Source organism: Catharus ustulatus, chromosome 4, assembly GCF_009819885.2.
Source record: "Catharus ustulatus isolate bCatUst1 chromosome 4, bCatUst1.pri.v2, whole genome shotgun sequence".
NCBI lineage: Eukaryota > Metazoa > Chordata > Aves > Passeriformes > Turdidae > Catharus > Catharus ustulatus.
The window spans coordinates 32,324,666-32,337,165 of NC_046224.1; the positions used below are offsets into that span (position 1 = coordinate 32,324,666).

The 12,500-nt window shown below is 38.2% G+C and overlaps 1 protein-coding gene across 1 annotated transcript in view; it reads left to right on the plus strand.

Moving 5' to 3' along the window:
* Window positions 1-12,500, plus strand: part of FOXP2 (forkhead box P2) — a 400,669-nt gene that overhangs the window by 201,756 nt on the left and 186,413 nt on the right. Inside the window, exon 4 of the mRNA XM_033057875.2 lies at window positions 7,897-8,074. Within this exon, the coding sequence (XP_032913766.1) occupies window positions 7,907-8,074 (168 nt within the window). The 5' untranslated portion in view covers window positions 7,897-7,906. The remainder of the gene's footprint in view (window positions 1-7,896; window positions 8,075-12,500) is intronic.

The window sequence follows — 12,500 nt, forward strand, 5'->3', positions numbered from 1 at the left end:
AAAAGATGTTCGACCATAAGTCCTCTAAATGCTTCTTGACATCCCTGAATTTTAATTACTTTAGATGTTTTTCTTCTTATGTCTGTTTATTACATATTTTCTGCATATACCTACATTGACTTCATCGAAGTAATGTAAAATAAGTAGTTAGCTGCAGAAATCAGCATGCATATAAAAAATGCCTACTTTGTGTAGTCTATAAAATGATAGTAAATCTCATATTTTTGCCAGTGGTTTGGCAGTGTTTTTGATATGCCTTTTTGAACTGACTTGGCCTTGGTGAAATTTGAAAGAACAGAGCTGAACTTAAGATTTTGGACAAGAATTTAATGAAAATATAAATTATTCCTTTAAAATATCTGCTAGAAGTTGGAATTGTTTGGAAGAAGTATTTACGATTGCAGGTTTTGACCTTTTATTAGAGTATGTCAGTTTCTGGCCAACACTTTGACCATTTCAGCAGTCTGGAGGAAGAGATGCAGTTTGGCACTGCTCTTGTTGGCTAAATGTGTGGTTATGTCTACCTGTTACCATCTATTTTACTTCAATACATTGTTGGATGTGATTTTAGTAATTGTTCAGTTTTATCAGAATGTGACTGTAAGCTAATGTTAGAAACTTGTATGTAAAAAATTTGCAAGAGGAAAACATAGGAACACCAAGTGTCAGTAAGGGGGCTTTTCAGATATTACTGTGCATATAAAATTTGTGATCTACCCATTTGTAGTCAATGAAAGCCATAGATGCAATCAGATGCTGACGGGGGTTTTGAAAGCAAGCGTCTGAGCTTTTGAGGGCTCATCTTAGAAATACAGGTTTTCCATTTTATTCCTCTTTAAGGCTTGTTCAAGCTTTCCGTAAGTTGTTTCCTGTAAAAGAGATTTCTTGTCATGTAGCACCTGTCCTATGGTGCATCTGGTGAGAACACAGGGTTAGTCTGGTGAGAAAAACTGAAGGAGTACTTTGCACCAAAAACTCTAGAAGGGATCTGTGAAAAATGTAGTTTGTGGCCAGTGGATAAAAACCCCTCAAGGGATACTGAAAGGAATGATCAGAAGCCTAGATGAGAAGTCAAGGAGCTGTGAGGGTTAAACATATACTGTCTCATGAAGGAAGGTACTATCACGATATTCAAAGATCAGGGGAGGGAAATTACCAATGACAGTTGTTGCAAGCTCCTCACCAAAAAAAAAAAAGTTGGCTCTGGGCTTGCAGTTTGTAAGTCTTACAGACTCTGTAAGAAGCTTGAAGCTTTTTTTTTTTTTTTTTTTTTTTTTAAGGGAATTTGCCTGCTAGGCAGGTCTTCCCTAGCTCTCACAGTTCTAATTATTTCCTACTGCCCTAATGCTTTCTCTCTACTAAATTCTCCATTGACTGTAATAAAGTCTCCCTACTCTCAAGAGCTTGGAGAGCTGCCTCTTTTCTCTTTTTTTTTCCTTTTTTTTTTTTTTTACTTTAAGACTGGGAAAGAGACGGAGAGAAAGGGAGTGAGAGGAGTGTGCTTTCCAAGGTGGGGTTTCCAAGCTGTCATTGCTCAAATAAGAATCTTATCCTGAAACTGGCTGCTCATTTCTGTGTGGGCTATAGGGAATGCACTCTAGCAAGCTTTTGCCACTCTCCTGTGTGTAAAGTACATATCTTACAGTCCTGTACACACTACTCATACAGATAACACTGGCCTTCATAGGGATTTTTTTCCTAGCAAGTGAAAATAAATAGCAGGTGGAAATTAATTAGACCTTCCTTGCTGTTTTGGGAAGTAAACTGTTGTTTAATAATCACATGAGTGTGACAACATACTCCTCAATTTTAGAAAGCAGATAAATTACCGTGCCCCAAACTGACCTGCTATTTTTATTAGTCCAGAAGAATGGAGATGGTGTGAAAGGAAAAGATACAGCCTTTAAAATGCAGGATAGCTTTTATTTAAGATTGAATATGATATTCTACCTTCAATACCTTTATCTGACTGTTGGTGCCAGTCAGTTAAAAGGATGTTCATTTAAACATCTGATAGATAAACCACAGTACACAGACAGTAGAAAAATTGTTTATAGTGGAGAGATAAATATTTTAGACAATGCTTGTTTTTTCAGTTGCAGTTTAGCACAAATCAATTAATTTGATTTCTTAATACTTCCTCATGCCAGCCAAGTGCACCTGTTAAGATAAGGATACGTGTTTTCTTCACCTGAAACCGTGTGTGGATGGGGATGCTGAACTGCTGGTTCTTGTGTCACATAACATAAATCTCATCTGTGGTAATTTGCAAAATCCAGTTGTCAATTTTATTATAAATCTGCATGCAGAAAGCCTTCAGAGGCCCACCATAAGAGTGTCCACTTAAAAGTTTTATACTACAGCTTGCATTCTTCAGAGTACAAGTGCTTTCTCTGTTGGGACCAAGACACTCTTGTCCCACTGCTGCCTATTTTATCTATTTTTGAACTTTTAACTTTACTCACAACTAATGTCTTCACTAGTGAGAATAGTGTAAATAGTAAAACAATGATGTCACTTTGAATAGATTTTTTTTACCATGAAAATTATGTTTTTTCTCGGGAAAGATGCTGATTTTGATCACTGATGCAGATGATAATGCTTTCTCGTTATTCTACGTCCTGTAATTTACAACTGGAAACTCTGTTTTTCTGAAAGAACTTCCAGCACAAGGTGTTTGGGCATATTTCACATTTTTACAGAGAAAACTTATTTGACTAGACAGTTATTTATTTTACACATACTAATACAAATACCTTATTTTACAGCATTTACCATGGTGTTTGACCTAATTAGTGTTTAAAACATATCTAGAAATTAGGCTTACCTCAAGCTTTGAAAGCTGTTTTAAAGTAAAAAAAAAAAAAAAAAAAAAAACCAAAACACCTTAAACACCTTTACAAATGTTCTCTTAGCTTTCCAAATTTTTTGTTCTCACACATTCAGCTATGTCCTTAATATTTGGCATTTTGATTTATTAAGCAATCTTAACTATTAAAGGCTTTTAGCGTACTCCAGCGCAAGACTTCAGATGCATTGTGCCTTGTGTCAATGATGAATTAATTCCAGCAGAGCACAAAAGTTACTATTATTTAAGCCTAGCTCCTCACCTCTGCTTTTACATCACAGTCCAGTTTCAAAAGGCTGCAGACTGGGCTACGTCTTACGGAGGGAAGCGAGGCAAACTCGGGTGTGTCAAGTCTGTGGATGACCCAGCGTGGGCACCCTACAGCCAGGGCAGGGCGGTGCGGCCCGGTGCGGGGCTCCCCGGGAGAAGGGCGGCAGCAGCGGGCCCGGAGTGCGGCCCGGTGCGGGGCTCCCCCGGCAGAAGGGCGGCAGCAGCGGGCCCGGAGTGCGGCCCGGTGCGGGGCTCCCCCGGCAGAAGGGCGGCAGCAGCGGGCCCGGAGTGCGGCCCGGTGCGGGGCTCCCCCGGCAGAAGGGCGGCAGCAGCGGGCCCGGAGTGCGGCCCGGTGCGGGGCTCCCCGGCAGAAGGGCGGCAGCAGCGGGCCCGGAGTGCGGCCCGGTGCGGGGCTCCCCGGCAGAAGGGCGGCAGCAGCGGGCCCGGAGTGCGGCCCGGTGCGGGGCTCCCCGGCACAAGGGCGGCAGCAGCGGCCGCCCCGCTGCGCTCCCGGCGCCGGCCCCGCGGGGCTGGCAGCGCGCGCCGCTCCCGGGGCACGCGCGGCTCCGCGCGGGCCGTGCCTCGCGTGAGCGGCACGTGCGGGGCACGCCGAGGCCGGGCCGCCCCCTGGCGGCCGCGCCGGCGCCGCTCCCTCAGCTGCCCCGGGCCGGGCCTGGGCCGGGCCTGGGCCGGGCCTGGGCCGAACCGGGCCCGGGCCGGGCTCCACAGACCCCGCGAGCCGGACGTGACACACACCCTGTCATAGACCGAGGAGGTTTCATTGCGGCACGGCGCGCTATCCTGCTATTTGTACAAATAAAAGACCCCGTCTTGGTGCAAAATAAACACAAAAGCACTGTTGTGACTATAACAGGGAGTCATATACTAATTTATATAATAAGTGGTTGTGCACGCTTTATTCAAGATTATGGCTGCAAGAAATGGCATGAATTGCTGGGTGTGTTTAATGCTGGATTATAGCAATTTGAAACATGTCAAACACATGGCTAATGCCTCATGCTTCACTCATTCTTGCGTAAACCTGCATAGCCACCATCCATTATACCCTTGGTAACAACACAATTCTGCAAGTAAATATTGTTACACTAAGTAACCTTTCAATTCAAGTTGTTTAGGAAGAGAAAATGCAATCTTGTGCAGTCAGTTCCAGTGTCAGTTTAATGTTTCAAAAGGGAAGTGGTGTAGAGAATAAGTATCTGTACAGTGACTTGCTGGCTTAAAACACACACGCGTGCACGTGCGGGCGCACGGGCCCATAGAAAATGTCCAGTTCGCTGCGGGGGAGAAAAGTAAAACTGTACCTTCTAACTCAACAAGGTGGACTATTTCTTTTTTTTGATATGGGTGATAGCTTGGCTACCCTGGCAGGATTAGGTATTCGACCTGCAGTGCAACCACGCTCTAAAATGATCTACAATTTCCCTGTCTCTTGCAGACAGCAGCAAATATTTTGCCCGTACCTTTGTTAAAAATACCGGGTAGCAAAGCTTAGATCCCACCTTTGGCACCAAGAATTGCAGAATCACAGCAGAAGTAGGTGCTGGTGAATGTGTCTGTGAATGTGGGTGCATGTGTGCGTGTGTGCCTGTGTAGGCATGCTCATGACTGACAGCGAGTGTGACAGCAAGAGAAAAGAGAAGGATTAGAAAGTATGAATGTGTATAAATGTGTGTAAACAGGGACCCGTATATTTTTTCTTGTCCTGTTTGAATTACCAAACTTACAGCCTTAGTATCTGGCTGATACCTGTCTATTTCCTTTATGTTTATTTATGCTTATTTTGGTAACAATCTGCACTACTCCTGTAAGAACAAGAAGAAAGTACATTAGTTTACTCAGTGAGATGTTACGGGTTCGAATTATTTTGCTACTGATAACTCAGATTGCTGATACATAGATATCACAAATGATCCTTGTTTAGATGTTTTCAGAGCTTTAGTGTGGGGGGATTTAGAGTTAATAGTACATACACACACAAGTGTGTAGACTTATGTATATATGTATGTCTGTGCAAGAGAAAAGAAGGGAAAAGAAAAAGATGTTATGCTCTTGCTTTCTCCAGCAGCCCTTTTTCAGTTGCCGACAGTGAGGAGGGGGCTGAGGACAACCAACACAGTGCATTGCTCTAGCCAAAGTTTTAGTGCTGTTTTTAAAAATATCATTTAAAACTAGAGAAACAGCCACCACACACACTTTTTTTTTTTTAACATAAAATTATAGGGTCTCTTTTTCCTTCATAAAAATACTGCAGTGTTTCTTCTACTTCAAACAATTTGTCCCTTCTAGTATTGTTACTCTGTAGTTTCATTCTGTCTGTACCCAGCTGTTGGATCGGATTTGTTGTTTTCTATTGCCAGAGCAGTGTTACTGGTCAGGTTACGTTAAAGCCGATTCTGCTGGCTCACAGGCACTTTAACTTTAAATGTAGAGCCTGAACTACACTCTGGGGCTTTGCAAGGATACAAAATCCACAAGACATAAAACCCTTTGGTTAATATGAACTGGAAGACATTTAACCCTTCTTTGTTAATTGTAATGAAACAGAGAGATGTAAAAACAGGAGGGATGATGTATTTATTTATTACATTTCTGGGTGTTTTGTAATGTTTTGATTATCTAACATTTACACCCTTTGCCCTTTTAGTGTGCCTGGTTAAATGTACCACTGTTATTGTCTAACGTTTGAATTTGTAAAAGATGAACCTGTCTGTTGGTTAAATCTTTGTTTGACTAAAAGAGGATTAACATTTGAATTTCCCAAATTTCCAAATCCTTGTAACGATACAGCTGATGAAGTTTTAAATAAATTTCCTCTCTGATATACATGTCCTTTTATTGAAAGTAAATATTGTAAAAATCAGAAAGGGCTGTCTGCTTCCACAGTTGTGGCATATCCACATTAGAATTTTCATATAACTACTAAGGGCAATCAGACCCTTTTCTCTGAATATTTTAAACATTGTACATGTAAAATTTATGCCTAATTTGAATACTTATTAGCTGCCTAATCTCAGAAAAGAGTATTAGCTTTGTTTTTGCCTTGTAAAATTCATCACTGCTTGTATCACATTTTCCATTTCTATTATTTTTCTTCGCTAATGTTCATAAGTGTTTTAGAAGGACTGTTTCTTCATAAACACATCTGGTGCTGCTGTTGTTTACTGGGCTGTAACAGCTACCCTCCTTTATGTTAGCTGTGTTTGTGTTTAGGTTTTTTGCATCCTGTTTATTTCTGACCAGACCATCCTTAAATAACTCATCTTTTGCTATTTTAACATTTTTCACACAGTATATACTTTTACTATGTCTTGGAGGAGCTTGTTTGTAGTAATTCATACTGCATTTTAATTAATATCCCATGCACATAGTTGAAGTTGTAATGATTCTTTTCCTGCCTTTTTCTTTTCTTTTTTTTTTTAAAGCAAAGGAATTTACTCATACTTTGCAAAGGACAAAATTGCTAAGTTAAATAATTAGTCTAAACAACAAGCTGTGTTTCCTTTCCTGAGTTTGCTTACACATCCCTCTCCCTTCAGAGGTGTTTTTTTTTAAATCACAGCTGAGCCAGGTTGTTGTGAGGACTCTTGTCAGTAGGTCGGGAGAGAGGATGAAGGAAGGGAGCTCCATTCTGACCCTGCAAGAGCAGGAGAGGACTTTGGTGGCTCTGAGAAGAGACACTGACCTTTCCATATTACAGATACAAAATGCGCCTTGAAATTCTGGTTTGTAAGGGCACGTTGGTTCTTTATTTACTGCAAAGATTTCAACTGATCTTGGCAGGACATCTCATTGCTATCCTGAAAGTACAGTATATTTATGCAGTGAAAATGATAAAACATTTATTACTGTAGAGAAGGTAATATGCATAATTTATGCTGTTTTTAGCACAATCATTAGTGATATTCTTGATAGATTTTATTTCCAGCTTTCATATCTAATACATGCCTGGAAAATTAATTTTATATCTTTCATTTATTTGCCTATGTTAAAATTGAGTTTTAAGTCATCTTCAAGTGAACAGTTTGATTGCTGCTCATGCATAAGCTTAATTACTTCCCAGGAAGGACAGTATTAAATGTTTTAAATGTCAGAAAAATAAATGAATATCAGGCGTTTGATTAAAAAAATAGGCAATATCTGACGTGTTTGCAGCAGGAGCTTTTTCTTAAAATGCCTCCGAGGCAAAATTTTATTTAGTCACAAAAAAGGAGAAGCCCATTATACTATTTATCATTGGTTGATACCATATGATTTGTAACACCCTTACAAAATTTTAATTTTGTATGATTAGCTGTGCATCATTAAACAACAGCCTTGCATAAGATATGCTGTAAAATTCTGACAGAATCAAGATAGTGAATATTTTAAATAAGGCTGTATAGTCATCCATGGTTGTCAAAGCTAGATAATAGGAAATATAGAGCAGTGTGTGAAATCGTGCCTTCACTTAAACTGGTTTTATAGGTAGACTTTAAAACGTAGTCGTTCATAAATGCTATTGACCATGCTGCGTGCATGGTGTGTTATTTTGGCCGTTAAATGTAAGCACACCAAGCTTGCTTATAGAAATCATAATTCCAGTGATTAGCAGCTGTATGAAAGCAGAGTTTGCATTGCATTTCTTGGTAAACGGCTCTGCGAGGCTTTTTTCTTCTTCTAAAGATGCTGTCTGTGTAATTGGCAGAGAGGGACATCTTGATAATGGAAGTGTGAAGGTGTAACGCGTGTGTTAATTGATACTTCTTAATCACTTTTAGGTATTAAGTCATGATGCAGGAATCTGCGACAGAGACAATAAGCAACAGTTCAATGAATCAAAATGGAATGAGCACTCTAAGCAGCCAATTAGATGCTGGCAGCAGAGATGGAAGATCAAGTGGTGACACGAGCACTGAAGTAAGCACAGTAGAACTGCTGCATCTGCAACAACAGCAGGTAAGTTTGTTTTGTTTCCTGTTTGTTTTTAAACAAATAAAGGGCTGTTTTCAGAGGGGCACCTTTTTGGAGACCCTCGGTGTGTGCTGAATGTGGAGTGCCGTGGAAGTGAAGAGCATGGGGCATTATTTGTTGTTGTTTTAGTGCACGATAATGCTGAAATGGAAGGATCCCGTTCTTGTGGCAGCAACATCTTGCTGATATGGCTGCATGCCACCATGCTTGCCTGGTGATTAAAATCCCGCTGCGTATTTATGAAAGTTGTGCCGAAGCCTTGCAGTGAATGTTTTCAGGAGCTGTTAGTTTACTGTGCGATTCGGGCGTGCAGGACATGGTGCGGGGTTTTCCACCAGAGGGCCACATTAGTTGAGACTTTGCTTAGCTTGCAATGAATTGTGCCAAAGTCGGAGCTGGGCAGTGAAGGGACCCTAGTGAAGGGACCAGAGTGACTTTTCTCAGTAAAGATACTGTGCTGTCAGAGGTGTAATTAAAAAATGTTGGTTAGTTCAAAAGCACTGAAATAAAAAAGGCAATTTTTCTGTCTGTGTGCGCGTGCGTGTGTGAGAGTTGTAATATGGATGTGTAATTTCGAAAACATGTGAAAGGAGAAGAAGCAGCTTTTCTGCAGGTCTGTTTCCATTCTCATTTTGAAAACATATTTTTAAAGTTTGTTTGTGTTCACAACATGTTAATGGAGAGCTGCTGTTATGTTTAAAACTGTAAAATTCAACCGTCCTCTGGCTGCTGACACCACCTAATTACAAGATGCAATCCATTAATTTTTGTCACTATAAGATTTCTCTTCCTTTTAAAACCTTAACAAACAAAACTCCTACTTTGTCTGCCTAAGGAGCTGCCTCTCCATCAGGGAACACAGATTGCACTAATGCAGTGAAGCCCTAACTGTTTGGTAAACAATCTCGTTTTGGAGTCTGATTCTGCAGAGTTCCCAGTACCTGCTTCAAACTCCTGAAAGTCTTCGCTGCCTCATCCTTTCATGTGCTGAGCCCACTCAGCACCGTTGGAGTTCAAACCCTTAATTTTAAGTGCTGAGGTTTTTCATTACAATGTCAGGTATTACGTTAATGGAAGGAAGGTTGTCTTCTGTTAGGTAAAATATTGTAAAAATGCTGTTTTATAGAAACATGTTTTAACATGATAGATACATTGCATGTGCACGGGCCTCTGAAATAACAGGTCATAATATCTCTTAAAATTGAATAATTTTTAGTGCTGAATTAAGCAGTGTACACTAGCTACGTTTATAGTTAAATATTTTAAAAGGTGACAGAAAATGTGGAAGAAGGAAATAGTTGTAGATTGAAATATGTGAAGTTGTTAAGGCTTAAATCCGTGCCTTGTTTCAAATTCAAGTGTATTCTGTTTTAACAATTGAGCACTTACAGTATGACAGTCTGAAGAAATACAGGTTTCAGTGTCTTCATTATGTTCTTAGCAGATTTTTACCTCTCTCTCTATATATGATTATGTATATATATGCCTTATGATTTTATACTCTTTTAATATAAAATTGCATACATGCAAGTAAATATAAAATTTTTATATTGTTTTCATTGAAAATCATGCCATCATCTTTATTCAGGGGTTCAGATTATAACAGAATTTTAAAATCTTTGTTGAGAAAGAGTGTATCAAATCGGTGAATATGTTTAGAAAACTAAATTTAAGTGAAGTAGTTTAAAACATAAAAATGCTAATAGAATAATGTGCTACTTACATGTTTCTCAAAGTAGCAGTCCTAGGCATGTGTAGCCAATTTGTCCATGCAGACAGAGATTCCAGTAGATAGCATTTGCAAAGACCACAGAGAATTACAACTGAAGATGAAAATATCCAGTTGAGTACTAATAACAGACAGGTTCTGAGGGGACAGGCTTAGAAGTGACAATCTTTTCTTCAAAACTGTGATTAGATCTTAAATAAGCAGACAGGCAAAGTAAAACCATGGGTACAGTTAATAGGACTCAAGAGGCATTTTATGGTAGGGTCTGCACCATAGGATTTAAATACAGCTTGAGTTAGGCATATGAATCCTTCTATAAAATATGTTGATGTGAAACATAAACACTAGTAAACATACAGTAGGATGTCCTTCAGGTAACAGGCATAGCTTTGTGCTACTTTTGCTTTTCTTCCCCCTTTTTCTGTTTCTTTTTCTTCTCCTATTTTTGACCAGATGCCTTTTGGAATATGAATTAAGAGGAAAATGATGGCTGCTTTTATTATTGTCACCGTATGAAGTCTCTAAAATGATATTTGTAATATGTGACTTGTCTGGAAAACTTTGACACACAGAAAAACAGAGGAAACCCTAGAAATTATTATTCTTAAGATTTTTTTATTGTTTAAATGTGTGCAAGATGTACTCATAGTTAAACATTCTGGATTTAGCTTCTCTGAATCATTTCATTGTGAGTCTTCAAATAGAAAAATCGAGGTTTTTATAGCTTTTTCTAAAGGAAGCAAGTAAAGGATTGCTGGTTTTAATAATTTCCTTCAACTGGGCAACTACATAAAGGGATGCTAATGCTTAAGAATAGGTTTATCAACTGAGTAAAATCACAAAATAAGTTTTTACTGTGGCATGAACATTTCCTGGGGAAAGTTAAACAAGAGAAATTTTAGGCTATTTAGAAGACCAACTAGGCTAAGTTAATTTTTTAAAGTTATATATGTATGGATTTATAGAAAGTAAATAAGATAAAACAGATTTTATTATGGTCTTGTAGGCAACTATATGAAACTTGGACACTCCTTTTATTTTCTTGATGAACTATTTTGTTGTGGTCTTTATATAGAAATTAGAAGTTCGACTTAAATCAGGGAGTTATTCCTCATCCTTGTATCAAGAGAGAATGACAGTATTCTATAATATATTGTAATATATACTTGGTGATAAATGGATTGGGTGCTGTCACAAGTCATCAGGTCGGCTTTGAAGATGTATGACTAGGATGTAAGCAACTTCTTATCTTGCTGTTGATATTTATAGATTTATAAATATTGCTAAAGTGAATGTAGAATTTTATTTTAAAAATATGATGCAAACTGCAGTCTGCCCAGACTTGTTTCTTCTACTTTTTTCAGCTTACGGTGAGAATTCTGTCTTGTATGTGTACATTCAGACACTTCTGAGCTTTTCACTTTATTTTTTTTCCTTGTATGTTAAAATCACTGTTAGATACTAGAATGTATAATACATTTTTAAGAAAACATATCCTTGATTAAATACATTGACAGATTATTCTGCATTAGATGTAGAATTTTATTTTTATATTAAGTTTGCAGAATTAATTGTTTGTGTCACTAAGGTCAAAATAGTTGCTAAAAATCCATGATTGCTTTACAGGGTAGATTTGAGCTTGCATTTCGAGCATTCATTAAGTCAGTACTACCAAGATAATCTTTTTTAAATGTTTTATGGGAATTTATTGCTTAGAAGCTCTTTCCGTTGACTATGTATAATGTTATTTCTACAAAGCAGTTTTATTTTGTTAGTATATCATTACCACCATTTTATTGGTACAAAATATGAATGGTATTTCCAGAAATAAAAATATGGTCCTAGTATTCAGGTTTATCTTAATGATGAAAAAATACAAGTTTTGCTTTTTTATGTGTTTTTTCCTCATGATTATTTAAAAAGGAGGAGGAAAAATTATGGGAGGGGGAGTTTGTTTATTATGTGAAGTCTTGAATTAGGTGTAAACAAAACTTATGTTTCTCTATGTCATACAGTAGTTCTATTTATTAAACCACTAGGAACACATTTTGGCTCTTTGAAAGAGAAAATAATTTTCTCATGCTGTAGAGGAAGTTTGTATTAAAAAGTGACATAAAAATATGCTCTGCTACACCTGTAGCAAAAGCTGATGCCATAAAGCATTCTGATGATATGTAAGTTAAATACAAAACTTCTTACTGCATCTGATTGTGCTTATTATTACTTAGATTGACCTCAGCATATTAGGCAAAAATACCTCTTCCTATTGATTTGAAACAGAAGTTAAAATTATGGAAAGGTATGCAGAAGTGTTACAGGCTTAAAAGAGCAAAATTCTATTAGCTTCATTTGTAGGACTTTCAGGGCAGGTATTACCAAATCAGCAGATGTTGTGCTAGTAGAAAAAAGTATGCTTTCTGAATTCAGGCACACATGTGGTCTAATCTTTAATTTATTATGGAATTGGGAATGTCCTAAAATACCAGAATGTAATTTTACCGAAGTCCTGATGTGCCCATAGAACTATTTCTTATTATTAGTCTTTATTTTTTGATTTCTGCCCTGTGCTTCTGCAAACAGTTTTTTCCCTTGGTGAATAATTGGAGAATGGCTAAGTTCAAGTGAGGCTGTCTGTCTGCCTACTGACACTACAGTTGGTGTAAAAAGAGTGTATTTCATTTT